The following is a 26,179-nucleotide window of genomic DNA, read 5'->3' on the forward strand; positions in this document are numbered from 1 at the left end:
AAAAAAGTAATCTTATGACATGTTTGTTGAGTCGTAATTAGAACTGAATCTATGTAAAATCACAGTCCAATTTTTCATTAAAGTTGTTACAAGATAATTTGGTATCGAAATATGAGATCTATTGACTTATATAAGCTGTTTACTAATTTTAACACAATCGAAATTTAAAACCAATTTGATTAGTAAAATGCCCATGAGAATACTACCCGGACGAAGAGACCAATTCCTTTAAAATGAGGAGTAGAATTCTCTAGCTTGCACAGACTCTGTGTTAAAGGTGGGTTTGACCGTGCTTGGGCCGACCCATTTACAGTCACCCACGTGGGTTTGGTCACGTTTGGGTAGCCCATTTAATAAACGAATTATGTTTTGTTTGGCCCACTTAATACAACATTAAGTCTAGCCCCGCCCGCGGCCCTGATCCATTAAAACCGGGACCATGCTGGGTCAAGTCACTAAACGGGCCAACTTTGACAAAACAAACTTTAGTTATTTCAAAAAATCTTATTTGAACATGTTATTAAGATAAATATCACTAATATTAAGTCTTACTAACCTTAAAATGTATGTTTGTAATTGAAAAAAATATGAGTAAGTGAGATTATTCAAAATGGGTTAGGGTCGCAGGTCGTACTCGACCCATGATGAGCCCGACGGGCTATGGGCTAGTCGGCTCTTTGGACCTAAATTTTAGGCCTACATTGCTCATGTCTTACAAATCGTGTTGTGATGTGCCTTATTTAAGTGATGTACTGCATTTGTGCCGACCCACCCGTTTGACACTTTTAATGTGTGTTTTGATTTATCCATAAATAATAAATACATAAGTAATCTGTAGTTAAAATATAATTTTTCATTTCTTATTACGAATTAGTAAACGAGGCGAAAAAAGTTTGAAATATTAACCAAAAACCCAAGCCTACGGGGATATAAAAGTCATTTTGTCACACACCCCAATTAACCTTTGCCTTCGTACCAAAACATCCGGTTTACAACCAGAGTTAGCGTTTCAGCTCCTTCCTGTTTGGTTAGAGAGAAAAGAAAGGAAAATAAAAAGATGCGAAAGTTCGATCCATGGTCGGTGTTCTTCAAGCGCGAGTGGAGACGGAACTGGCCGTTCCTGGTCGGTTTCGCCATCACCGGCACGCTCATCACCAAGTTCTCTCTCGGTCTCACCGGTACTCCATCTGACCCTTTCTATCTCTATCTGTGAATATATACACATATATAGATATAAAGATATGTATGTATATTTGCATATGTATATGCATTTCAGTAAGCTGGATTTTGTTTGGACTGATTTGGGGCTGTACAAATTTTGCAGAGGAGGACGCGAAGAATTCTCCGTTCGTGCAGAGGCATAAGAAGAAGTACGCATCTGAAACCCTAATATCTTCAAAAATTTCACCCTAACTTAAGTTTAGTATAATTAATTTCTCAATCAGTCATTGATCAAAAAATCTGGTAATCCCTGCTAGTTAATTTGTTACTTGTTTTTTCACTGATTTTCTCACTTGCTTGTGTATGTAATGTGGATTTTGAGAAGAAATGTGATTATTTAGTAATTGAGGTTGAATTTATGAACGACAATGTTTCGGTCAGCATTGATATTTCGTGGTTTTGGGCAATGTTTGGAAATTGAACTAAGTTTTTTGTTGTTCAATGAGTCATTCATGTTCACTTTAGCACAATGGATGAATGAATTCGGGACTGCTATTATATGAATCAAACGAAACTCGATAGAATATCGGGTCAGTATTTTTTCTTTTGTGAGTCTGCCCTTAGCAATGATTCATCAGCACAAAGTAGGGCGAGATGATGTATAAATTTGCTTGAGTTATATAATTAGTAGTGCTTGATTTGTATAAATGGTTTTCCTTTTGAGTTGGTCAATCGGTTCATAGTTGTTAATATCTTTCCGAGTTCTCATAGATAAATGTATAGATTTCATGATAGCAAAAGCAAGAAATCAAGTTTTGTTTAGTAGAATAAGGTTAGCTATCCGTTTACTCCCACACTATTGTCTTTGATGTGTGCTGGATAGTGGTTTGAGATAATGAGTCGTAGTGGATAGTTGCATTGAAGACTCTATTGGATTACTTTCGAACAATACGTATAGAGTGAGGCACCCCTCATTGTTGTTGATTGCATTGACTTACCAATAGCTCGCAGTCATCTGAAATGTCGTTCAAGAATCACGTGTTTTGTTAAAAAATTACCATCTCATTTGTCGCTGCCTTCAAACAGTATATTTGTGGCCAATAAACTGCACAGAGATGAGCTAGCTTGAGTGTGCATGCTTGAGTTGAACAAATCGGCTAAGCTTTGCTGCAGATTATGTATTATCAATCAACTCATAGTTTGTAGGAATTGAGTTGAGATCTTTTTTATAAAGGAAAACTAAGGAAAAAGACTTGAAAACTTTGAGTTTTAACGAAAATGACAAAATAAAGGGTAAAGTGAATAGTACTATGATTGATTTTTTAGTGTAAAAATGTGATTTTTCGTTAAAGTAAACAGTATCTGAAGCTTTTCGTTAAAGTTTCCTTTTTATAATGGTTATACGTTACCACCTGACTACACACAGAAGCAAGATCGCCTATGTGCTATTGTTATTGTGTTCCATTGATATTTATTTGCAGGTTTTTGTTTATCTGTATGTGATTGCCAAGGAAAGAAAGTTACTAATATTGCGCCCGTATTTGTTCTGCTTTCAGGTGACTTAGCCGGGCACCCAATGTAGGTCAGCACTTCAGTCGGCCAGACGACGAAAGGCGTTTAATAACTATTTTATCTTGGTTCTTTTCAACCTAGCACGGTTCATGATGATGTACACATAAGTTTTTAGAACAAGTCGTTATGCAACATTTGCTCTAGAAGAAAACCCTGCGTGATTTGCTTTAGTTTGTTAAATGCACGCTGCTTTTCGACGGGGAAATTCGGTCTTTTCGCCTTAATTACGGCCTCAATTGTGTCCCCGATGTCTTGCTTGATTTTGGTTAACTATGTATGGTTTTGGTAATCACATTTGGATAAAATATATAGCAAACACTTTAGTATGGATGCTGATGAAATTTTAAATTTATAGAATTCCTTATGGTTCGACCGGTAAAGTGTTACAGGTAACAATTCATTTGAAATCAATTATATTCAGGGTCTATGAGATACGAGATTTTTCATGGATAATCCAAAATGATTTGCAATGGATAAATTTAATGATGACTTCTATCGATTTTTTCGGAATAACCCAAAATGATTTATAGGAGACAAATAGAGTAATTTTGTAAAGTGAATTAGCAAGTTGTCATTGAACGATTACAAACTTTAAGTGGGTCACAATTGCAATTTACCTGGAAATTAGTACTGAAACAACTATTTTGCCTTCTACTTTCTTTTCCGTTTTACGATTTTACCACCAAGTGAAGCAAATTAATCTGCTGGAATTAACATATCTAGCACAATGGCCGTCTTAGCTCAGCTGGTAGAGCGCGTGGCTTTTAACCACGTGGTCGTGGGTTCGATTCCCACAGACGGCGTCTCATAGTTTATTATAATTTTACTTATTTATCCATCATAATTTTATTTTTATCTTTATTTTATTTTTTTTTAAATTTTATAACAGTGATGAACCATGTCTGAATTCTGATTATCGCTGAGATTTTTGCTTCTCCAAAATTTATCCACCTCACCTGCAACTCCAAACCCATAAACTCCGACGATGAACCGGGCCCACCTCACCTGACTAACCAATCCCTCCCCGAAGCGCTTCTTCACACAAAAATGGCGGCGGCGGCGGCAGCAGCGGCGAGAATAAACCTCTTCTTAAACCCCACAAACCCCCTCAATTACAAAGCCACCGCCCATTTCAGAACCCACCTCCGCTTCCAAAGAAGAAGAACCAAAGCTACGTCTTTCTGCACCCGCGCCTCCGCTGCTCCCCGCCACGACGATGCATCGGGCGCCGGAGGCAGTGACCCTTTTGTCCTCACCACTCCGCTCTATTACGTGAACGCCCCTCCCCATTTGGGTAGCGCTTACACCACCATCGCCGCCGACGCCATTGCTCGCTTCCAGAGGCTTTTGGGTAAGAACGTCATTTTCGTCACCGGCACTGACGAGCACGGTGAGAAGATTGCCGCTGCCGCCGCTGCTAATGCAGCCGCCCCAGCTCAACACTGTGACCTCATTTCACAATCTTACATTTCGCTCTGGAAACAGGTCATTTTATTTACCCTCCATTGGAAATTTACCGCTTTGTTGGATTGGCGTTCAAATTACAGTTCTTTTTTTTTCTTTCTTTTTTTGTGATTGCAGTTAAAAATTTAGTAATTTTGTTGAATTGGTGTTCATATTACTGTGCTTTTTCACTTTTTGATTCCGGGTGTTTGTGGTGATTGCAGTTAGATATATCTTATGACAAGTTCATTCGGACTACCGACCCCAAGCATGAGGCAATTGTCAAGGAATTTTACTCCAGAGTTCTTGCCAATGGAGACATTTACAGGGCTGACTACGAGGGACTTTACTGTGTTAACTGTGAAGAGTATAAGGTCACTTTCTGCATCTGATTTCGATATGCCTTTTGTTTCACTAACCCTCAACTTAAACTGACTCAATTAAGCTTATTCGTAATGAAACTTTCTTCTGTTTAGATGGCATTTTTGATTACTTGTGTTTTTGGTAAAATGAAGTTGTGCATCCTTGTGCTAATTTGAAGAAGTTGGCGCAATTGCTCGAAGAATGAAAATTTGGCCATTTGAATACATTGTCTGCATATCTACTGAGCTGTTTTCTCTGGAGTGCTTCTGTTGTGTCTTTAGTTAATGGTCTGATTTCGTTAGTTGTAAATGTTGCACAGGATGAGAAAGAACTGCTTGAGAACAACTTTTGCCCTACGCACCTAAAGCCATGTGTTGCACGAAAAGAGGATAATTACTTTTTTGCATTGTCCAAGTATCAAAAATCGTTGGAAGAAACATTGGCAACAAATCAAGAATTTGTACAGCCTCCATTCCGTCTTAATGAGGTTAGAAACAAAGTACATTGGTTTACTTTATTTTGTTATTTTCTTTAGATATGAAAATGCAAATGTAATTCAAATACCCACCATACAAGCCATTTGAGATGTCTTCTGCCTGCTGTGCCAATTACCGTTTCTTTATTTGTTTGTCACACTCCATCCTGCGAGTGCATATACAGTTATATTAGACTAATAGTTATTAGGGGGCGTGAAAAACTTAAATTGGGGTGCTGATAACGGTACTCGTATAGTTTTATAAGTAACTAATACATGTTTTACCTTTTCCTCAAGGTTCAAGGTTGGGTTAAAAGTGGCCTAAGAGACTTTTCCATTTCTCGAGCATTAGTGGATTGGGGCATCCCCGTTCCTAATGACAGCAAGCAGACAATATATGTTTGGTTTGATGCTCTACTGGGGTAAAGTTCTTTCTTCATCCAGTCCCCCTTCCCTTGTATGGCTCATACTCGTGGTATTTGTTAGGCTATGAGTACTCCTCCAGTATAGTCTGTTTTTATTTTGTCATATAAATCCAAATATATGGCTAACATAGATTGATAACTAAGTTCTCAGACAATTGTTTGTTTCTTAGTAAATAGAAGATTAGTACTAAACCTGTTTTATCTTGTCACTAGATGTTTCTTTAGAATCTTTACTTCTGGTTTCTCTATTGTTTTTTGTGAATACTCACTAGACTATTTTTATTGGATATATATGTTTCAAAAAAAATTAACAGTTATATATCAGCACTATCAGAGGATATGGAGCAACCCAATTTGGAAAGAGCCGTCTCATCAGGGTGGCCTGCCTCACTACACTTGATTGGCAAGGTATGTTGATTTCTATACTTTGTAAATAAACTTGTTTGTTCACCTGTATGCTCCTTTTAATCAGCTAGTCTAATTAGTTTTATATCATTTGGTTAAACTTATGAATCTCAAACTTCCAAATGTTTGCATGAAGTGATACTATCTGTTCACTTTTAAACCCAACTAAGTGTTCCTGGACAGAGGAGGAGATAACCTAGGATGGTACTCAAAATAAATATGCTCATTTTACATTCCCTCAATTTTTTGACTAGCTTCATGTTCTTTCCATTGACTGTTGTCAAAGGCACTAAAAGAAGTGTTTTATTCTTATTTCTGACTTTCATATAGTGGATTCTTTATTATAGTTGATATTTCGTATTCTTCTGCAGGATATTTTACGTTTCCATGCAGTTTACTGGCCAGCTATGCTTATGTCTGCGGGACTAGATCTTCCTAAGATGGTGTTTGGTCATGGATTCTTGACAAAGGTATTTGAGCCTAGTATATATTTATGGTTTCTTCTAAAACTAGATATACTTGTATTGGTATTACAAAAAGCCCAATTGTTTGTTGTGGATTTTTTTCAGGCCTCTTGTTAACCTTAGCTACATGCACTGAATTGACTCGTGAATTCTGCATTTAAAAGCATAATTACAGTGTACTGCATACAAGTTAAAACGATGACTGTAATAAATGCTAGTCCATTTTGAATTTTCATCTCATATATGTAATTTTATTTCATGCAGCAATGTTTTTTACCTTTTAAATTATAGGATGGTATGAAAATGGGGAAGTCGCTAGGGAATACGATTGAACCAAATGATTTGGTTCAGAAATTCGGGTCTGATGCAGTGAGGTACTTCTTCCTAAGAGAGGTGGAATTTGGAAATGATGGGGACTATTCAGAAGAACGTTTCATCAATATTGTCAATGCTCATCTTGCAAATTCAATTGGTATCTCTATTCATCGTGTCATTAAATTCTCTTTGGGTTAGTCATTGGTAGCGTCTTAGCATTTTTATAATCTTGAGAAATTAAGTTTCTATTCTTTGCAGGAAACCTGCTTAACCGTACCCTGGGACTTCTTAAGAAAAACTGCCAATCAACTTTGGCAGTTGATTCAAGTATTGCAGTTGAAGGAACTACATTCAAGGACACAGTGGAGAAATTGGTAAAAGTTTCATGACATTTCCAATACCATTGTTTTTTTTTAAGCATGTCAAATTAGGGGAATCACTTTATTCGAGGTGCTTTAGATTTGCAAGTCATTTAAACGATTTTGACATTGCGATTTGTTTGTATGGAATTCAGGACATCATTATCCTTTATATAACTGCTTGAGACCTTCTAACCTAGGTGTCCCAACTTTTCCATACTTTTATAGGTTGAAAAAGCTCGGGTTCATTATGGAGACCTCTCTCTGTCATCAGCTTGTGAGGCTGTGCTAGAGATCAGCCATACTGGAAATTTATACATGGATGAGCGTGCACCATGGTCACTCTTTAAGCAAGGGGGTGCTGCTTCTGAAGCTGCCGCGAAGGTTCTCATAACATACATAAATGCATAGGGTTGTCTGTTTGTCTTATTTAGCGTTTGCATATTTCCTTCAATAAGGAGGTCAATTCTTGACTCTCGATTCTACACTGCTGTCTAATCATACATATCAGCTGAACTCAAGTACTCGAATCAATATTCACGTCGATTCAAAGTTAACTTTGTAGTTGATGGCCAATACATATTGCCTTTTATTGAAAGCTGGAGTTTTCGCGCAGGACCTTGTGATAATACTAGAAACAATGAGGATTATAGCAATTGCATTATCACCTGTCACGCCGAGCTTAAGTTGGAGAATATATGGACAGCTTGGCTACTCAAAGGATCAGTTCGATGCTGCTACCTGGGTCTCTCTCAAACACTTCTATACATGTATGCAGGTCTGACTTCCCCAAACACTAGTTTTACGAACTAACTTGCACTTTTGTACTGCAGAGCGACACCAAGTGGGGCGGGCTAAAGAGTGGTCAGGTCATGGCGCAGCCTAAACCGATCTTTGCAAGGATTGAAAACCCAACGGAAGAAGAAAACGGGAAGGAAACACCTAAAAAGGCGGTAAAAAAGCAGAAGCTACCCCAAGACAAACGGGCAGTAGAAGCTTAAAGATTCATACTTGGAATGCCTTCTCTACCCCTCATGCCATTTTAATTTTCGCATACAAATCGTGAAGGATCACGTATTGCTTTGTACCTTTTTTTCTCCAAGGATTACAATTACAAACTTTTTGTGTATGATCATATTATTTTTCAAATACGTGTAGTTTTCAATAAATCGTTTTATCTTTCAGATGTGCAAAAACTTATAGCCTTCTTGAAGTTGAAAAAAAAGAAGAAATTTGTATAGTTAAAGACGAGAAAAACTTTCATGGGTAGGGCTGACGTAGTATGGACACAACGGGTATTTGGAAACAACCGCACTATGCCATTCGTTAGCCCTACCCAAAATTTTCTCTGCATCATCCCACATAGTTCCACCTAATTTCTGCAGGGGGGAGAGGCAGGAACAAGAGGGGGAACCAACAACAAAGAAAAATGGAAGCTAAGTGTTATGGAAAAGGTAAAGCTTCTTGATATAAAACTCTCAAATACCATCCAAATTGTTCAAGTAAAACCGTCACAAAAACAAAATAGTAAAACCGTCACAAAAACAAAATAGTAAAACCACTTATTCTTCTACTTGAGAAACATATGGAATAGAGATGTATCACACGGTGGAGGCAAGCAAATCTACAAAAATGCGCCGCCACCCCTCACATTCTATGCTACACCGTCGACTAACTTTTGAGGACGCCAAGTCTTGCGCGGAAATCATCCTCCATGAGGGGAAGACCATCGCGCAACTTAACCTTTGGTTCCCATCCCAGCAGCTCCTTTGCTTTCGAGATGTCAGGCTTCCTCTGGCGAGGATCATCAGGTGTGTTTTCAACCATTATGATCTCTACCTTAGGATTGATAAGCTGCAAATCACATGATCAAGTAATCAGTTACCCGTATAAACTTCATGGTAATAAGCAGTTTGAAGACTATTGGAAGTTCGGGTTCTCAAGAAGGAATACAAACTTACCTCCTTGACATTCTCTGCAAGTTCAAGCATTGTAAATTCACCTGAAAATGGAAGTGTTAATAGCGTCCACGAAATAATGCTACAAAGCTAAATTGCCTCCCTGTTACTCAGACTTCGAATATTAACCTGGATTGCCAATGTTGATCGGTCCGGTGTTGTCTCCTTGCATAAGTCGAATGAGGCCATCAACCTTCAGAATTAAAATGTAGGATTAATTTGTTGTATAAACACCAGATGGAGACCAAAATTAATTGTCTGCATGAACATGAAGTAAAATAATAAAATCGTCCTTACCATGTCAGACACATAGCAGAAACTCCGTGTCTGAGTCCCAGGCGCTTGAACAGTCAAGGGATCATTACTACAGAAATAGGCACAAATATTTAAGCATTACATCGGCAGTGCAAGCAACGTGAAAACTCCACTGGTTGTGAGCCTCTGATAGGTGTAGAGGACCAAAGTAATGTTCAGTAGCACTTACCGGATAGCTTGGGCGATGAAATTACTGACAACACGACCATCATCAATATTCATGCGAGGCCCATAAGTGTTGAAGATCCTAGCAATCCTTATCTCTGTGAAGGACCGTTATTTAGCAAGAGAACAAAGAAAAACAAGTTGAAGCAATACATCAAACAAAAAGGAAGCATCAAAGGAATAGAAAAAGGAAAGGAGAGCGGACCTATGCCATGCTGCCTGTGATAATCAAACATCAAGGTTTCAGCAACTCGCTTTCCCTCGTCATAGCAACTCCTAACTCCTGTTATATGTTTACAAACACAAGCAATTAATATGCGCCACGACTCTCGAGTTAGTCCAATTGAATGTTTCCATTACAGAAATCGTTTAAAATAGTTGTAAAGAGGGCAATGAGAAAACATAGATCACAATATGTCTCCGGATAAAGAAGATTACAATTGATGAGACAAAACTCTAATAGACAAAGGCATACCGATGGGATTCACATTTCCCCAGTAGCTCTCAGTCTGAGGGTGGATAAGAGGATCTCCGTACACCTCGGAAGTAGATGTAAGCAAAATCCTGAATCAATTTCATAACATGAGAAAAGAAAAAGACATTGGAAGATGGATAAATCAAAGAAGACATAATGACAGTCTCAACCTTGCTCCGACTCGCTTGGCAAGTCCCAGCATGTTCAATGTACCGATCACATTTGTCTTTATTGTCTGTTACAGAAGAAGGTATTTCGCCACTGTAATCTTAGTTCCCGCTAACACTATCTTCGATTCTTCACTTTTTCTCAAATACACATGAAACACTGTTAGACATACCTTTACAGGATTGTGCTTGTAGAAGATTGGAGAAGCAGGACAGGCAAGATGGTATATTTGATCAACCTCAATTAGCAGAGGCTCTGTGACATCTGCACGAAAGAAAAGAAAAAAATATTACCAATTAAACAAAGTAAAGATAATTACGAAATCTAAACTTGTTTATACGTCTACAATAGGACATTGTTTAAGCATAATGAGTTACAAAAGTACTAAATTATGCCAATATGAAGAAAAATATTTTTTTTAAATACAGAAAAAAACACAAAGATAAGAAACAAAACACCAGTACTTATCAAATGGATTGCATGTGCTGGGCTAATTTAGTGTTTGTTCGTTCTTGACAAAACGAGACATGCGGCACTGTGATTCTTTAACACTATAATGCAGACACACACGCACGCGCGCACACACAAGAAGCTTCATTTTGTTTCTCATACTGAATACACAGATTAAAAGACATACCATGACGAATGAGTTCAAATCTTGGATGACCGATCCATTTCTTCAGGTTGTCCTTGGAGCCAGTGAAGTAATTATCCGCAACAATCACCTAAAAACAAAACACCATAATTAATCATATCATATCAAATATGTTGGAACAACATAAACACTCCGACTGTTTCCAACGTAAATTCCAACTCTTTTTATAGACAATAGAATCCCACCTCATTCTTTTCGTTTTCCATCAATTTGTCCACTAGGTGAGAGCCGATAAATCCGGCTCCTCCAGTAACCAAAATTCTCATATTGGCCTGCCATCAGATGAATCAAATCTTGAATATACGAACATTGTCACGAAAAACACCACTAATCGTGGTAGATCAGTAACTCTACAGAAAAAAACAGTCGAAAACAACAACGAAACCAAACGGGTAGATATGCTACCTGGAAAAACTTGGCATTTCTCAAAGGAGAGGGGCTTGGAGGTGGCTTTGGAGTACTTTGCTTATCCCCATTTGTAGCCATCTGTTAAAACTTCTGCACCACAAACAATTAAAACTTCCACATTTCAGATCAAATTCACAACACACCAACATATTCAGATTCGAAAACGAAATCGAAACTTGACAGGCAAAATTTAACATCCAAAAACCATAATTCAAAAGAAAAATTCACAAACTTAACAACAAATCAAGCTCAGATCACCTGGATTCTGAGAGCAAAAATTCCCAATTCTTCAAGCTGTTAATATTAAGTGAAAGTGCGGTTTGAGATAATGTGAGATAGCATTTATATACAGAATGCAATGGTGTGAAAATTAATTAAAAACAAACAAACAAATAAACAAATATTTAGAATTAATCACCAAAAAAGGAAAATTATTTTAATTTAGCACCAAACTCTACCAACTGGAGAGAGAGAGAGAGAGAGAGATGAGAGGATGCTTCAAAAACAATCAAAGTAGGTAGTCATCGAAAGCATTCTCCAAAACTAGAACCCCACAACTATTATTCCCAGATCTGCAAAATCCAAATCTCACACAAACCCAACAAATATTTTCACCCCAACAAATCAAAAAATACCCAAAAACAATAAATGGGTGGTAAAAATCGATGTAAAATACCTCAGAAAAATAGAAAAAGACTGGAGCTTTTCTCTTTGTCAGTGAAGCGGAAGGAACCTCAAAGGTGTGAAATTTTTTGTTTTTGATGTTTATTATTTCCTAGACTGCATCGAAGATGAAGACATACATTGTGATTTGTTGTGTTTGTGTTCGAGTGGTCGCCGAAATTCGCGGTTTTTCGGAAGATTTTTGGAAATTGCAGAAATCACTGCATGCCACGTCACCGGGAAGTAGGATGCTTTCCATGGATAAATTTTTTATTGGATAGGAAACCAAGTAGTACTTCAGTTTTAATAAAAATAATAGAAAATTTTTATTTTTTAAGTTATTAACTTTTTAGCATATATATCTCATCATTTATATAATGACATATGATGTATCATTCAGTGTATCGATCATACTAAAAAATCTCTCATTTCCATGTTTCCTACTCTGCCCTCACCTCTTTACATTCGGTTCAGGTGTGACGAGACACATGATACAGGCGGGAGGAACCAATGATTAACTACCATGTCACGAAATTCAACGACTCTGATTTTGTCCATCAATATAAATCGAATATTATTTTTTTTAGAAAAACCTTGAGCTTTTCTTTTTGTACCAAAGGCTTATTCTACTAATCTGAAATAGACTTTTTGGTCTAAAGTACTTTAAGGTTTTTGGTTTTGTCACTAGATTTTTACTCGATGATTACTTTTATTTTTTTTTCTTTTAAAAGAATACTAGCTAGTGGCTTCGACGTGTTACCATCGGTTGCGAGAAAACTCACATAAACCTTTCATTATCTTTATGATCATCATCGTATGATTCATCAGCCAACTCTTAATAGACTTGGAAAGTTTTGTCGATACGCTACTCCTAACCAAGTCAAGCTAATCTTTTACCCAATCGAACCATGAATGAAAAAAAAAAAAAAACATAAGATTGTAAATTGATATTCAAAAAGAAATTGCACACCCCTATTTTTACTGATTTTTATTACTTTTTATTGGCTTATTATTTTTGTAAATTGTTAATTTAAGATTGGGAGGGGTTATCATAGTGTCCGTGGTGTGTGAAACATGTGATTCCTGCTCTGTTTGATGAGGTAGATAGAAGTACAATGAGAGTAAGAATTTAATATGCCACGTCGGATAGAGATAAAACTGCAAGGGTTAAAGTGACGTACAGGAAAAGTCCCTGGGTGTTCGGAAGAATAATTCTCTTTTTCTTCGATTCTTTCTCATTCTTTTTTATATTCATTAAATAATTACGATTAAATCACGTTAATTTTTTATATTAATTTTTATACAAAGACAATAAGATAAAAAGAAGAGTGAAATGAAAGAGAGAAGGAGATGCGAAAAGAAAATGAAAGAATCCTACTCCTCAAAAAAGTAATCCTCTGTGTCAGATTCAACGCTTGATTAGCTTGCAATCGTTCTTCATCGGACGACCAAAACAATTGATCAAAAATAAAAGACGACCAAAACTAGTTTTCTACCAAATACATTTGTTTTGCAGAAACAGACAACCTAGTGGCTGTAGTTTAGTGGTAAGAATTCCACGTTGTGGCCGTGGAGACCTGGGCTCGAATCCCAGCAGCCACACTCTAGTTTTAAGTTTTTATTTTACCAATATTTATGGTTTCTCAAAAGGAGTAAAATTCTCTCTTCTTTTTTTCCCTTCCTTTTTCTCTCATCCTCTTTGAACGATCACGGTTAAGCCACGTTAATATCTTATATTAATTTTATATCGAAAAATAAGACAAAATAGATAATGTGAGAGGAGGAGAGAGAATCCTAGTCATTCTTGAAAACCATATGAGAGAAGGGTATTTCTATTCACACACACGTTTTTTATCTCTTTCACACTTTTGTTAATTTTTACTCATTGATCTTTTTCAATTTAGTTGATCCGACAAACGAGAATTAAGAAGGGAATTTTAACGAAAAGCACCCGGTACTGTTCACTTTAACGAAAAACCACATTTTTACACTAAAAAGTCAATCATGGTACTATTCACTTTACCCTTTATCTTATCCTTATCATTAAAACTCAAAGTTTTCAAGCCCTTTTCATTAGTTTTCCTAATTAAGAATGGTGTGTGAAAAGTAAAAATCCATCAAGATGTCAAACGGTAACAGACATGAAAAAGAAGTTTAAGCTAACATGGTCGTTAAATTTTTCTAGGTACCCGGTACACCAAACAGCTGGTGTTCCCTACAAATGAACACCTGACACTTGGCCTGGGTTCCATCTTTTTGACACGTTGCCATTTGAGTTATCATCTTCCCATTTAATTCGTAAATTTTCTGGAAAATAAATTCAAATAAAAACAAAAAAAAAGTTAATTAAAAAAATTGAACCCATATTTTCTCTTGGAGTCTTCGACTTCCGGCCCTACCCCAACCTATCTCTGCCTTCCCATCAATCCTTTCTCTTTCTATCTCCTTCTCCCTCCCTTACATCGGAGAATGACACTATAAACTGGTATCGACCACCCATGGGCTTTGATCGGAGTCAACGATAGTAGATTTGAAAGTTGGAGTTGTCATCGATCATCCTTGAGCTCCATGACGAGGTATGAATGGAAGAAGAGAAAGGGAAGAGTACGAGGGAGGGAATTAATGGGGTGTCACCGGTGAAATTATCACTATCGATGGAGGTGGGTCGTTGTCGAAAGTTCATGGTGGTGCATAGTGGGTGGTTGCTGTGAGTTATTGGCAGGGATGAATGATATTTCCGAGTTTCTGATTCACTTTTGGGCATTGTGATCGACAAATTGGGTTTAGTTTTTGTTTAATTGATTTTCTTAAAAACTAAATCAGACAGATTCTTTAATGGGAAACGTGGCATCTTCCGATTGGATGGGTACACCGACTGTTCATGGTGATGTGGGTTCTTGTCACCCCAAAAAGTTTCTCGACATGGACAAAGAGATGTTAAATTTGAAGTTGCCTTCAAATTTGATTTTTGCTATTTTCAAATACATTCCACTTACCTTACCTTAAATGTTAGTATATGTAAGTATTATTTTATTATTTTTAAACCAACACCAACTCAATTATTATTATTTTTGTTTAAAAAAACATAAATGAAGCAATAAATCGTGGCATACCGAGTGAAAGAAAAATATTGACAATATGTCAAATTACCAAGTCAGCCATCAAATTTAAATTTAATGTTTTGATTTTCACGTCTCTTTTGGAGATACTCTTATGTCAAGGAGAACTTATTTTCTTTTCATTAATTAAAACATTTCATATAATTATGAAAGTTTCAATATAGTTCCTTATCAATGCCATTAATCAAAATAAATCCTTCTAGACAATAACTCACAAATGAATCTTTCAAGGGATTATGCAAGTTTCCGTACCTGATACCTATCGAATTAATTTCAGTACAAAAGAAGGTGGCTTCAATTGTATCTAACATGGGTGAAAAAAAAAATTGTATCTAACATTCAGTAATACATGTTTACTGTTTGATTTCATTTTCATAACTTTTTGGATCTTTGTTACTAATATTTTTCTTTCTTTTAAAAGGATGATAACTGGTGGCAAACCACGATCATCCATTACTATCAAGCAGAAAGGCTAAGGAGAATTTCATCATGTCTCTGACCACAATCAAGCCGACTCACTAGTTCAGAGCATCGAACTTGAAACCTCTCACATTATTTTTGTTTATTGGAGAATAGCAGAGTGCGCCATTACCACTAGACCACTTATAGTGGTTTTTGTTATTAATATTACATACAACTTAATACTAGGCATTGACGAAGAACAGTTACAAAATTTAACCATAAACAACATTCAAACTTCAATAAAAGAAAGAAAACCGTAGAAACATTTTTCAACGGCCTACATTGTAGAAAATTGACTTATTTTGCTGTTTCGGGTCGGAACGAAATGGCGAATAAAAGGCGGTTCTTCTTGCTCCACTTCACTATCGTTTCTTTTCGTTTTGACATTGATCACCTCCTCGCTGCTGCTTCTGGCGTTTTCGCATTCGATCTTCGCCGTTGAAGGTACCGTCTATCTTTCTCTCCAATGCAGATCATAGATGTAACGTTTCTGACGGTTTCCGCTTTTTGGATCGTAATTATTTTCGAGCATGTATTCTGCAATCGCGATTTGTCTGTGTTTGTCGGTGTAAAAACCCTAGACGTTTGGTGTTCCTTTTTGGGGCTTTTAGATCTAGGTCCCAAAATACATATGGTTTTTAGGAGTGAGTTAAGTTATCTAATTACATGTTTTTATTTATTTTATACTCATTTTATATTTTTTTTAAATATTAAAAATCAATTAAAATCTTCTAATATTATGCATTTTTCAACTCCAAAAAATCTAATTAATATCTTATAAAAAAAAACTAATATACTAACATAAATTATCTACAAAACGTTCTACCTTAATTCAAGTAACAAATATATGAATGTATATTACACTTGTAAGCGAGATATGAAACCTAATTAAAAGGTAGGGAAAAAACATAATATACCTACAAGTAAGATACATTAATCTGTGACACGTTGATTATAAAAAAGAATCTGTCATATAGATACATAAAATTAATTAACTTGTGATATAGGTTGATTATAAAAATTAAAAATAAAATCTATAAATGGGGTTTAAAGCAGGAGGTAGAACAAGAAATAACAAAAATAAATAAATAAAAATAAATAATCAAAGAGATAATTAAGAAGAAATTTGATTTTTATAATAAATCTCATCATTGAATAGATAATTATTGGTAATAAAATAATTAAATTTAAAGAATTTGACTTATTTTTATAAATTGGACTATTCATACTATTGGTTAAAAAAATTGAACTTATATCAAGTTTTTCCTTTTTTTTTTAATCCCATCTTTTTCTGCTTGAGAATTGTATTTGTAGAAAAACCGTTTGCTTTGAGCTGAATAAATACGTGATGATCGCATAGCGGAGCGGATATTGCATTAGACTCACGATCTAAAGGTCGTGGGTTCGAATCCCACTGCGATAGTTCACCCCTTATGCATTTCCCAATTTCTGTTTTTTTTTCCCTTCTCTGTGAAGGGTTTTGGATACTGGGTAGAAAAATTGGACAAAGACATTGCTAATTACTGCTGACAAGTGACATAACTCTCTGTGATTCGTATACTTTCGAGGATCGGAGATTACGGTAGTGCCTATATTTTAAGGAAATGGAAGATAAAATGTTTGATATGAGATTCTAGTTGCCAGTGCCACCAAATTATTCTGGATATGGATAATGTCACATTGAAAATATGCTTTAGCTCCATCAACAACGATGCCACAGCAGTAAGGTATCCGGAGACAGCGGTACTCTGGACGTGTTGATGCTCGTTAAAGAGAAAAGATCGCGTGAATGTCAACCGAGGATGGGCGGGGTTTCGTGGATCTTACGTGCCATTTCTAAGCTGGACACGGAGGGGTTTTGTGGTCGGGATCAGTTACGACTGTAGGAATCCACTCTGCATGGAATTATTCAAACGTGTAACATACAGAAGGATAATACAGGAGAGGATATGATTGGATTTATTCTCGAAAAAGAAACCCGATAGAGGAATGTATTCCCGGTGATCGAAGATGCTTCTGCTCGTCGTGGTCTGAGGTTTCTGCGAAGCAAAGTCCCTTTCGTACCCTATCAAGTTTTGTGTAGAGAGATATGCAATCAGTTCTCGGACCTCATTTGGTTTGTATATCTTTGTGTAAATGGGCGTTAGTAGATTCATATGAATCGTATCCATAGTCCATACACACACGGTTAACACGTTCCTAACCTTTTGTTTGTAGTTCTGGCGGTGTACATGTCACCAAAGCATCGGAGTTTATGTTTTTCCGGTTGACTACTGTATTTTTGGCGGTCATGATTTGTTGTGGAATTCGTGGAAATTCTCTGTTTGTTACAGCGCTATTAGACGGCGTTTGCGTGCAATATCTGTAGATTATTGGTGTATTTGTGTGCAATAGATTGTGCTGTAAAGCGTGAAAATGTGCATTGAAGGAATAATACGACACTTTGTGGTGTGAGAGACTAATTCATTCGATTCTATTTGTTTTCCGACAGATGATTGACGATGAAGGCCTGGAGATTTATGCCAACTTACTTGGCATGTTCATATTTTTTCTACTCATTGTTTATCATTACGTGACGGCCAACCCGAACTACGAGGGCCACTGAAAACCTGAGTTGTGTGTGTTTATGGAGAGACCATATGGCACCCCCAGAAGAAAACATAGATGATACAATGTAGCATTTCAATTTTGTTACATTTTGGTGCCTGGAATGGTTGAGTTCAAGTGAGTTTTGTAGAGTCTACCTCTCGTGGTAGGACTTTTAAGACACAATATGTTAAATTGTTGACTAATTTTAATTGATTTAGTCCAGACCGGGCCATCAAACATGCATGTGGTTAGCCCGACGTAGTATTTGCACGTTGTAAGTTGTTCATGCAAAGAACATTAAGAACTTGTGTAGCGAAATACATCAATGACTCATAATCACCCAAACAAAGATTCTTGTGCAGCGAAATTCGTGTCATGCCACTCGATGCCCTTTTGTGTGTGCTACGAGAGCTTCTTTTACTCCAGCATTTCTGCACTAAGACGTTCACAACTATTGGTTGGCCATAAAAATTAGTCTTTTGACGATGTTTTGTAGAAATTCGTAAAACCGATCAAATATTTTGATAAGTTCCAACATAACTTGTAACTATAGCTTTGCACATTGAAAGAATGCTAAGCAGAAATTAAGTAGTAGTTAGCAAAGCATAAAGAATTCATGATTCTCCTATACACAATACGTCGTCGTCACGCAAACAAACACACACACACAATGAAAAATAAGCTACATCCGAAGGGCCCACACCTCTTATCTCCATCACATCATCAGTCAATCCCGTCTGAAAATCAGAGTACGGCCGCACAGTAAAACCTCAGCACCTCCACCTACCAAATATTCCCTCCGTTTCTTCTCTCTGTCTCTGTCTCTGTCTAAAGATGAAAACGAGATCCCTTGATGATGAAGCAGGCGATCCGAAAGCCCGAGAGGAGAGATGAGAAGCCCAGGAACAGGAACCCCACAAAGCCCAAAGCGATTGCGATGTCCACCTGTATGCAGAACGCGTTCCACGCCTTACACGTGTCCATCCCTTTTAAAACCCTCGCCAACGCCGTTCCCGCCGAGTCTGCAGACAGCAACAGGTACGCGAACGCCTACACGATCGCGCCTCTCTCGTTAATCCTTTTTCTTTAATTTACACTAATTAATTAATTTTAAGCTTAACCGTATTTTTAAAAGTTAATTAAAATAGTTAGAGAGAGAGAGGGGGGGAAGAGTGAGAAAATGGAGGACCTGGTCGTGGCCGAAGTCGAACCAGAGCTGGACGACCTCGGCGAAGAGAGTGGATTCTCTGGAAATTTCCCAGACGGAAGCCACCATTTCGAAGAGAGAGTAGAGCGCCACTATTGCATTCGCTCCCACTACGAATCTGTTCTTTCCAATTTGACCCAATCAGTTTCTCTGGTGGAAAATATCTGGCTGTTTGGTTACTCAGAAAGTGCAGGAAAATCGAACCAAAAACAAATTCCAATTGTTTGCTTGTTTTTTATTTTTTGGTCAAACAATTGTTTCCTTGATTTAGAGGACGAATTAAAGTTAAAAGTTTCAACTTTGAAGGAAATTTCGAAAATTAAGCCGAATAGCGCCATAATTTTAAAAAAAATTCAAACTTTTTTCGTAATTTCGAACTCCACTGCATTTTCTCAGCGACCAAACAAACAGAGCGAAATTTAGGAAGAAAATTGGAGGTAAGAGTGAAATTGGTACCTGAAGGCGTCGAAGTGGTACCAGCGGGGGGAGTTGGCGGCGGCACGAGAGGTGGAGAGCATGAAGACGAAGGAAGCGAGGGAGGAGCTGAAGGAGGCGAATCGGAAGACGAGGATGAGGTAGTTGAAGCGCCTCAGCTTCCGGAGCGAGACGGTGGAGTGGAAGGGATTGTCGCCGCCGTTGCGGTGAGGCTGAGGAGAGCGCATGGCGGCTGTGTTGGGGTTGATTTGCCGGGTTGCTGGTGCTGCTGGAGGAGGAGAGTGGGAGGTTTTTGAGAGGGCGAAATCATGAGGGGAAGAAGTTGGTGGTGGTGAGGAGAGGAGTCACGGGTGGAGAAAGGCTATGAGTGAAAAGAGAGGATAAAAAATGAGTGGGAAAGTTTGTGAGAGAGAGAGAGAGAGAGAAAGCTAAGAAAAGCTAAAAAGGATGTGTTTGAGAGAGAGAGAGAGAGAGAGAGAGAGGAGCAGGGAGACATGAGAGACAGGAAGCAGAAGGAGGAAGGAGGGAGGCAGGAAGAGTGTGTGGGTGGGGTAGTGGTGTAATGTGGGGGGCTTTCAAGCTTTGCTTTTACTTTCCCTCTATTCTTTGTTTCCTCTTTTCTCTCCTTTTTGGTTTTACTTTTCTTCATAACTATCCTTTTGGTTTTGGGGTCTCCATCCATACTTAATAATATAGATACTTTGTTACGGGAATGTCTCGTGTCAGTAAAATAAAGATATGTGAGTTTTTTTTTTATACACGTCTTTATTTATTTAAAATGAGATACATCATGCTGTGTAACAGGGTACATATAGAGTAGGATTTACCTACTATCCTCATAAATCGTTGTGTTTAGTATCTAAAGTCAATTACACAAGGCTTGTTTGAGGTTGTTTTTGTAAGAAACATTTTTACTCAAGGCACTTAGAAAAACATTCGAATTTGTTTATTCAAGAAGCACTTGGAAAATGTAGTCAGAAAGTAGTTTTTGAATGTCAGAAACTCATTTAACCATGCAAAAAGATTAGAATGGATGACAATGCGTAATTAAATTGAGATCATATCACAACCTATCGCCTCTAAAGGAGATTTTTTTTTTTCATCGCGAGATATGAGTCGTTAGTCGATTTTTACATTAATTCAGAGAATATAATCTTCCCAGCCTGCTGCAACCAATATTTTTACAGTTTCACGTACAAATATTTTCAAATCAAACCAATTCCAATCCTTCCTTCATCATTGTGGCATGCAATTGCAACCAGAAAACCTAAAGACATCCATGGAAATCCCGTGACCATCTTTAAATTCGAGACAGACACCATTTTTCACATGATTTTTTTTCTTTCTCCATACCATCTATCATCTAGAGGTCGCACTTGGTGCGATGGCAAGTGCCTTCGCCCATAAGCGGTAGGTCTCGGGTTCGAGACTTGGGAGCAGCCTCTCCATAAATGGGGGTAAGGCTAGCCGACATTCACCTCTCCCAGACCCTGCGTAAAGCGGGAGCCTTGTGCACTGGGTACGATCTTTATACCATCTATCATCTGTCACCACCACTCAGGTGTCGTCTCTCACATTCTTCCCCTTGTCAAGAAATATGTGATTCCATATCTCTCAGGCTGCATGGTTATCATGAAGGAGGGTTCTCTCCCCTTCTAATCTCTCTCCCTTTTTCACCCCTTTTACTTGAACGGTTATGGTTAAGTCACGTCAATATCTTATATTAATTTTTTTTTATAGAGACAATAAGACAAAAAATAAAGTGTGAGAAGAAAGGAGGGAAGAATATGAGAATAGAAGCGGAGAGAATCCTACTCCGATTATTTTGCGAGTAATTGTTCGTTCGCTTTTAGATACAAGCATGGGAATGACATGGTATTATAAGTGACAGACTGGCAAACCTTCTTGCCACATCAATTAAGATTTTGTCTTACTTTGTTTATATAGGTCACTGAAAAGAAAGATATAAGGCCATCTACAGCTAAGGGCATAGACTTTAAAAAAAAAGGGCGAACCTAAGCCAACATGGCTCACTGCTTTGCGAGGGTTAGGGGCAACGTCAATCGTATGCAGCCATACTTTTGTTATGCATAGAAACTATGTTCCACAACTTGAACCCGTAACTTTTTAGTCACAAAGAAGAAACTTTTTCATTGCACCTCCCTGCTTTGCCAAGGCTATTTCTGTTGCGCCAAGGGCTATAGACTACTTTTAGCTAAAATTTGCGAAATATCCATCTCTAGTCAAAGATCACAATGAATCTGCTAAAAAGAATCGAATTTAGCCAAAGATTGGCCCTTGGCAGGCCCTTACATGTGCATCACAAGTTAAGATATAAAGATTTGGTCCTGCATCGTTGGAGATGAAAAAGTTTAACCTTAAGAATTATGTAGAACTTAATTTTTGAAGAGCTAAAATGTAACCGAGAAATATATTTAGCCTTCATAATTGAAGATGGCCTAAGAAAAACGGAAGAGGCATGAAACTCTTACTCGTCATGACTTGTTGAGTATAGCATTTGTTCAAATTCGATTGTTATTTCTCAACAACTTCATATGTTTTTATCTATTTTTGTGTCAACACATCAACAACTGCTTTTGATTTTAACAGTCTTCAAATATTTGTCAATGCTCATCATTTCCAATGGTCCACATTCAGGTAAAGTTTTCAAAGACGTATCGGCTGAGAGATCCATCCCTGATGGCAATATCACAATACGACATGTAAGTTTCTCTTCACATGACATATAATTGACACGGAACGTCACAATGAGTACTTGTATCATGAAAGTTGGTCGGTGGGGATTCCAAAACTCACATTGAAAACCGTTCACTTGTTCATTCAATCTCAATCATGATTTCATATTGGCTTTCCAAACAAAGTTACTTTTTTTTCCTACCGGAAAATATGTAAATGTAACAAACAGTTTGAGACTTCCAAAACAAAAACAAAAAGACTAAATTGCTAATTTGCCCTTGAACGATCACTTGACTTTCAATTTCCCCCCTGAACTTTTTAATTAGAAAATTAAGGATTTAAACTTTTTTTTTTGGCCGATTTCCCCTCTACCGTTAATTTTTCATATATTTCATCCAAATTAACGTTAACTCGTATCATATGTACACCACGTGACTCTCCTTTGTGGACAAAAGCATCACTTCGCTAGACCTTTAGACACAAAAGCTATAGAAGCACACATATTTGCATAGGTTTATATTTTCGAAATCTAAGGTTTTCAATTATTTTAAAGAATGAAGCGACCGAACTACCCTTACATGTTGTGCACATGCTTCTATTTAACAGAAATTTGGATGGAATGAATGAAAAATTAACAGCAGGAGGCAAATCGGCCAAAAAAATTAGTTTTAAGTCCTTAATTTTCCAATTAAAATGTTCAGGAGGCAAATCAAAAGTTAGGTGATAGTTTAGGGGGCAAATCGGCAGTTTACTCAAACAAAAACAAACACAAAAACCAAAAACAGACCCTCAAAGACGGAACCTGAACCCAGTTGCTAGCAACAGCAGTTTCATCGGACGCAAGCACGGTCTTGTTGCAAACAGCTCCATTTCCTCAAACAGAACAAAACAGAAGTATATCTGGCTGCATGATATCTATCTGTTTATGTAATGAACTCATAACATTTCTTGAGACTTTCTGACACACCGCCCTACTCTCTTCCGGAACTCCTCCCTACTTTCTCTCCATTGTTTCTGCAAGCACGCGGAATTAACATTGAACTCCAATGTCCAATCCAAAGTAGTGTCAAACAAATAATACTCAAAAGAACTGATCATGGAATCAAAACATAAAGACAATGAAAATACAACACGTACTGCAGCATCGACATTCGCAGGAGATTCATCATTAGGACTTGAAAGCATTGAGATTATACTCAAAACAATGCTCTCAACCTGCAGAAAAACAAAAAATTTGTCAGTAGATCCTCAACAATACGAACACGCTAACTACGTTCATATAATAGTATGGATGCATAAAATATTAAACAAAATGCCTGGGATGTGTGTAAACCAGAACCAAAACTAACAATTTACATTCGATAACATAGCACATCCACAACCGTCTCCAGTTAAAGACATCCCTCAGAGTCATATATAAACAAACATTTTACGAGTTCACCACAACTTTCAGTATGTACCCTATATTTAGGGCACAACTTCACCATCACTTCTCCAACAACAATAGAAGTAAAACTTGTGGTTTCCTACAGCCATTCCAAAGTCAGCGTCACAGATCTTCAACTTGCAACAAGCCCACTTTTCAAACAACCGATTCCATTGCCTTGTAAAAGACGGAGTTGGTCCCGACATCAGTGCCAACTTTTCCATAAGCACCTAAAACACTAAGTAGAGACAACTTGAAGATTAAATCATATGTACTGTATCATCAACTCTCAAGATTTTGTCACTATACTGCAAGCTTGTCTCGTCTCATACGGTTCCTCCTCAAGACAAAGGAACAGGAAGCAAACAAACATGAGGTTCATGGTGCTAAGCTGCTAGCACATACAATAATGACTAATGATTAGGACTTTGCCAATCGAGCGATGCACTAGTTTCCAATGCATCATGCAGGTAAAAAAAAAATGTACTGCACAATATAATAACAAACCCGAACCCAACTCAAGCAATCTTGTCTAAACTAGAGTTGTGCTAGGGTTTAGGAACAAGCACCTCAATACTGGCTTAGGATGAGACCCACAGGGCTATTGTACAATTCAGTCCTGTGACGATCTCATTTCAATCCTTACAGTTAGCCACCACCAAGTTGCACTGCCAATTATAACTGCCATCAGATAATCAGTGTATTAATGACACACACAAACTTGATCAGTTACATATCTGTAACTCTCCAAGTTTCGACTCTTTATCCAGAAACAACATGTCATCCAAACACGCACAGCCTTCCAATATTTCGTTGTTATATACTTGAAACAGAAAGGGGAAACCACACTACAAAATCCGCTAAGTAATTGATCCGGTGCTTATAACCACACAATGGTAATACAGTTGCAACTTGCAAGCCAACACTGAACACTAAAATCTTTAGGATTATGGCTACAACTAAACAAGTGAACCCATCCAATCACAGAACAATAATATAGTAAATCGACAAATAAGTACATACTGTATGGACTGGATTCCAGCGCTCAGTTGCAAGCTCGTAGCCATTTGGATCGTCACCAGGGGGATGAAGAATTGAAATACAAACCTTTCCATCGGCGTAAACTGCAAAAAACATGGAAGCTTGATCACGATGAACTAAAGGCGGAAAAGAAATATGCAAAAGTTACTTCAGAAAGACTATACAGAAGACAGTCACCATTGGGGTGCCACATCTCTGAGGTAAATCTCACGACAGGAGGGTTGCACGGATAATCCTCGGGGAAACTCATGATGGCATTAAAGAAACCGCCCTCACTACAACAAATAAAGTATAATGAACCAGGTCAACTAAAGAATTCGGTTCCCCAAAAATAATCCGAAATCCTTTCTTGTCTTCGCTATCGAAACAATGCAATAATTAGCTTCTAGTAACATCTGCCGAACACTGAAAAATCAAACGACACTTAATCCAATCATGTCAAAATCAAACAAACATTTGAAACCCTTTTTCGTCTTCATTATCTAAAGAACGCATTAAATTAGCTTCTAGTAACATCTGCCGAACACCGAGAAATCAAACAACACTTAATCCAATCATGTTCAAATCAAATAAACATCCGAAACCCTTTTTCATCTTCACTATCTAAAGAACATATTAATTAGCTTCTAGTAACATCCGCCGAACACCAAAAAAGCAAACAACACTTGATCCAATCATGTTCAAATCAAAAGTTTCATGCTTTAGGCCAAACCGTAAACTAATCATCACAGTAAAAGATATGAACTTTGTAACCAATTCCATCAAATAATCAGAACCCAAAACTAAACACATGAATTCAAACAAACCCTTATAGTCATATCAAAAGAAAAACCTGTTAAAAGAACACACACATGCACCAAAACAAAAGACATAAACTGAATTTCGATAAAAACCATGTTTCAAAGAACGGGAATGACATCGAATAACATACTAGAAAGTATCGGGTGGGCCAATAATCGTGACACTCCATTCGAAGATATTGGCTTCGTTCACCAAACCGGCTGAGAATCCATCAACTGGGTTTTTGCAGAGATCTACATAAATATTCAGAGAAAAAATAAATAAAACAGAGTAAAATATTTAAACAAACGAGAACAGAAATATATATGGATTGAGGTTAAGGTGTAACCTTTGAGTTGCTTTTGGAGGAGGAGGCTGGCTTGGGAAGCAGGAGTCGTAGCCATGGACAACGCGCAGAGAGAGAGAGAGAGAGAGAGAGAGAGAGAGAAGATTTTGGGTTGGATTTTTATAGATAAAGGTGTGGGTTTTGTGTCATATATAGAGATTAAGAGTTTGTACTCAACTTGTTTTTCGAATCAAACCGAACGATAAATTCAACCTATCAATAAATTATAACTTAACACTTATGCCGATGCCATTCCCGCCACCCCAACTGGTAACAGTGATTTGACGG

At 37.4% G+C, this 26,179-nt stretch overlaps 5 protein-coding genes, 1 long non-coding RNA gene and 3 other non-coding genes across 16 annotated transcripts; 6 read left to right on the top strand and 3 right to left on the bottom strand.

The window, feature by feature from the left end:
* Positions 1 to 960: 960 nt before the first annotated feature.
* LOC126633972 (ATP synthase small subunit 6, mitochondrial-like) lies at positions 961 to 2,957 on the top strand. Its single transcript, XM_050304478.1, has 3 exons — positions 961 to 1,178; positions 1,325 to 1,370; positions 2,718 to 2,957. The coding sequence occupies exons 1-3, from the start codon at positions 1,058 to 1,060 to the stop codon at positions 2,719 to 2,721; spliced, it is 171 nt and encodes a 56-aa protein (XP_050160435.1). The 5' UTR covers positions 961 to 1,057; the 3' UTR covers positions 2,722 to 2,957.
* A 506-nt stretch (positions 2,958 to 3,463) lies between these two features.
* TRNAK-UUU (transfer RNA lysine (anticodon UUU)) lies at positions 3,464 to 3,536 on the top strand. The gene has a single exon. It is a non-coding gene; the product is annotated as a tRNA-Lys (tRNA).
* An 80-nt stretch (positions 3,537 to 3,616) lies between these two features.
* Positions 3,617 to 8,168, top strand: LOC126621408 (methionine--tRNA ligase, chloroplastic/mitochondrial-like). The gene is made up of 11 exons (XM_050289923.1): positions 3,617 to 4,218; positions 4,401 to 4,550; positions 4,859 to 5,026; positions 5,312 to 5,436; positions 5,754 to 5,847; positions 6,216 to 6,314; positions 6,600 to 6,780; positions 6,882 to 6,997; positions 7,211 to 7,366; positions 7,599 to 7,727; positions 7,816 to 8,168. The coding sequence occupies exons 1-11, from the start codon at positions 3,781 to 3,783 to the stop codon at positions 7,981 to 7,983; spliced, it is 1,824 nt and encodes a 607-aa protein (XP_050145880.1). The 5' UTR covers positions 3,617 to 3,780; the 3' UTR covers positions 7,984 to 8,168.
* A 257-nt stretch (positions 8,169 to 8,425) lies between these two features.
* Positions 8,426 to 12,016, bottom strand: LOC126621414 (UDP-glucuronic acid decarboxylase 5-like). Of its 6 annotated transcripts, none has more exons than XM_050289958.1 (14): positions 11,803 to 12,016; positions 11,385 to 11,420; positions 11,124 to 11,213; positions 10,904 to 10,990; positions 10,701 to 10,788; positions 10,236 to 10,327; positions 10,066 to 10,130; positions 9,896 to 9,984; positions 9,626 to 9,703; positions 9,425 to 9,518; positions 9,238 to 9,304; positions 9,070 to 9,133; positions 8,944 to 8,984; positions 8,426 to 8,836 (listed from the first exon to the last, which is right to left on the bottom strand). In XM_050289958.1, the coding sequence occupies exons 3-14, from the start codon at positions 11,202 to 11,204 to the stop codon at positions 8,654 to 8,656; spliced, it is 1,029 nt and encodes a 342-aa protein (XP_050145915.1). In that variant the 5' UTR covers positions 11,205 to 11,213; positions 11,385 to 11,420; positions 11,803 to 12,016; the 3' UTR covers positions 8,426 to 8,653. The 6 variants fall into 6 exon arrangements, with proteins under 6 accessions (XP_050145915.1, XP_050145894.1, XP_050145902.1 ...); XM_050289937.1 differs by having other exon boundaries at positions 11,124 to 11,216; XM_050289945.1 differs by having other exon boundaries at positions 11,124 to 11,216; positions 11,930 to 12,010.
* A 1,303-nt stretch (positions 12,017 to 13,319) lies between these two features.
* Positions 13,320 to 13,391, top strand: TRNAH-GUG (transfer RNA histidin (anticodon GUG)). Its single transcript has one exon. It is a non-coding gene; the product is annotated as a tRNA-His (tRNA).
* A 2,106-nt stretch (positions 13,392 to 15,497) lies between these two features.
* LOC126632668 (uncharacterized) lies at positions 15,498 to 18,056 on the top strand. Its single transcript, XR_007626786.1, has 2 exons — positions 15,498 to 15,814; positions 17,862 to 18,056. It is a non-coding gene; the product is annotated as an uncharacterized LOC126632668 (long non-coding RNA).
* TRNAV-CAC (transfer RNA valine (anticodon CAC)) lies at positions 16,721 to 16,797 on the top strand. Its single transcript has one exon. It is a non-coding gene; the product is annotated as a tRNA-Val (tRNA).
* A 391-nt stretch (positions 18,057 to 18,447) lies between the features above and the next one.
* Positions 18,448 to 20,228, bottom strand: LOC126632610 (CASP-like protein 4C2). The gene is made up of 3 exons (XM_050303044.1): positions 19,623 to 20,228; positions 19,149 to 19,284; positions 18,448 to 19,009 (listed from the first exon to the last, which is right to left on the bottom strand). The coding sequence occupies exons 1-3, from the start codon at positions 19,826 to 19,828 to the stop codon at positions 18,788 to 18,790; spliced, it is 564 nt and encodes a 187-aa protein (XP_050159001.1). The 5' UTR covers positions 19,829 to 20,228; the 3' UTR covers positions 18,448 to 18,787.
* Positions 20,229 to 22,414: 2,186 nt separating this feature from the next.
* On the bottom strand, positions 22,415 to 26,167 carry LOC126632614 (ubiquitin-conjugating enzyme E2 7-like). 3 transcript variants are annotated; one of them, XM_050303059.1, is made up of 6 exons: positions 25,895 to 26,167; positions 25,697 to 25,799; positions 24,943 to 25,040; positions 24,748 to 24,848; positions 23,436 to 23,513; positions 22,415 to 23,339 (listed from the first exon to the last, which is right to left on the bottom strand). In XM_050303059.1, the coding sequence occupies exons 1-6, from the start codon at positions 25,947 to 25,949 to the stop codon at positions 23,235 to 23,237; spliced, it is 540 nt and encodes a 179-aa protein (XP_050159016.1). In that variant the 5' UTR covers positions 25,950 to 26,167; the 3' UTR covers positions 22,415 to 23,234. The 3 variants fall into 3 exon arrangements, with proteins under 3 accessions (XP_050159016.1, XP_050159025.1, XP_050159032.1); XM_050303068.1 differs by having other exon boundaries at positions 22,415 to 23,312; positions 25,895 to 26,122; XM_050303075.1 differs by lacking the exon at positions 23,436 to 23,513 and having other exon boundaries at positions 22,415 to 23,312; positions 25,895 to 26,134.
* Positions 26,168 to 26,179: the final 12 nt, after the last annotated feature.

This window comes from Malus sylvestris, chromosome 1, assembly GCF_916048215.2.
Source record: "Malus sylvestris chromosome 1, drMalSylv7.2, whole genome shotgun sequence".
NCBI lineage: Eukaryota > Viridiplantae > Streptophyta > Magnoliopsida > Rosales > Rosaceae > Malus > Malus sylvestris.

Coding starts and splice junctions, on each gene's coding strand:
- LOC126632614 (XM_050303059.1), bottom strand. CDS start 25,949: ATGGCTACGACTCCTGCTTCCCAAGCCAGCCTCCTCCTCCAAAAGCAA. Junction 23,514..24,747: donor GCTGGAATCCAGTCCATACA/GTATGTACTTAT, acceptor GTTTTTCTGCAG/GTTGAGAGCATTGTTTTGAG. Junction 23,340..23,435: donor CTGCGAATGTCGATGCTGCA/GTACGTGTTGTA, acceptor TGGACATTGGAG/TTCAATGTTAATTCCGCGTG.
- LOC126632610 (XM_050303044.1), bottom strand. CDS start 19,828: ATGCGCTCTCCTCAGCCTCACCGCAACGGCGGCGACAATCCCTTCCAC. Junction 19,285..19,622: donor TACCACTTCGACGCCTTCAG/GTACCAATTTCA, acceptor TGGAAAGAACAG/ATTCGTAGTGGGAGCGAATG. Junction 19,010..19,148: donor TCGACTTCGGCCACGACCAG/GTCCTCCATTTT, acceptor GCGATCGTGTAG/GCGTTCGCGTACCTGTTGCT.
- LOC126621414 (XM_050289957.1), bottom strand. CDS start 11,204: ATGGCTACAAATGGGGATAAGCAAAGTACTCCAAAGCCACCTCCAAGC. Junction 10,328..10,700: donor ATTTGAACTCATTCGTCATG/GTATGTCTTTTA, acceptor TCTTTCGTGCAG/ATGTCACAGAGCCTCTGCTA. Junction 9,704..9,895: donor GGGAAATGTGAATCCCATCG/GTATGCCTTTGT, acceptor AACATATAACAG/GAGTTAGGAGTTGCTATGAC.
- LOC126621408 (XM_050289923.1), top strand. CDS start 3,781: ATGGCGGCGGCGGCGGCAGCAGCGGCGAGAATAAACCTCTTCTTAAAC. Junction 4,219..4,400: donor ACATTTCGCTCTGGAAACAG/GTCATTTTATTT, acceptor TGGTGATTGCAG/TTAGATATATCTTATGACAA. Junction 7,728..7,815: donor AGTTCGATGCTGCTACCTGG/GTCTCTCTCAAA, acceptor TTTGTACTGCAG/AGCGACACCAAGTGGGGCGG.
- LOC126633972 (XM_050304478.1), top strand. CDS start 1,058: ATGCGAAAGTTCGATCCATGGTCGGTGTTCTTCAAGCGCGAGTGGAGA. Junction 1,179..1,324: donor GTTCTCTCTCGGTCTCACCG/GTACTCCATCTG, acceptor CAAATTTTGCAG/AGGAGGACGCGAAGAATTCT.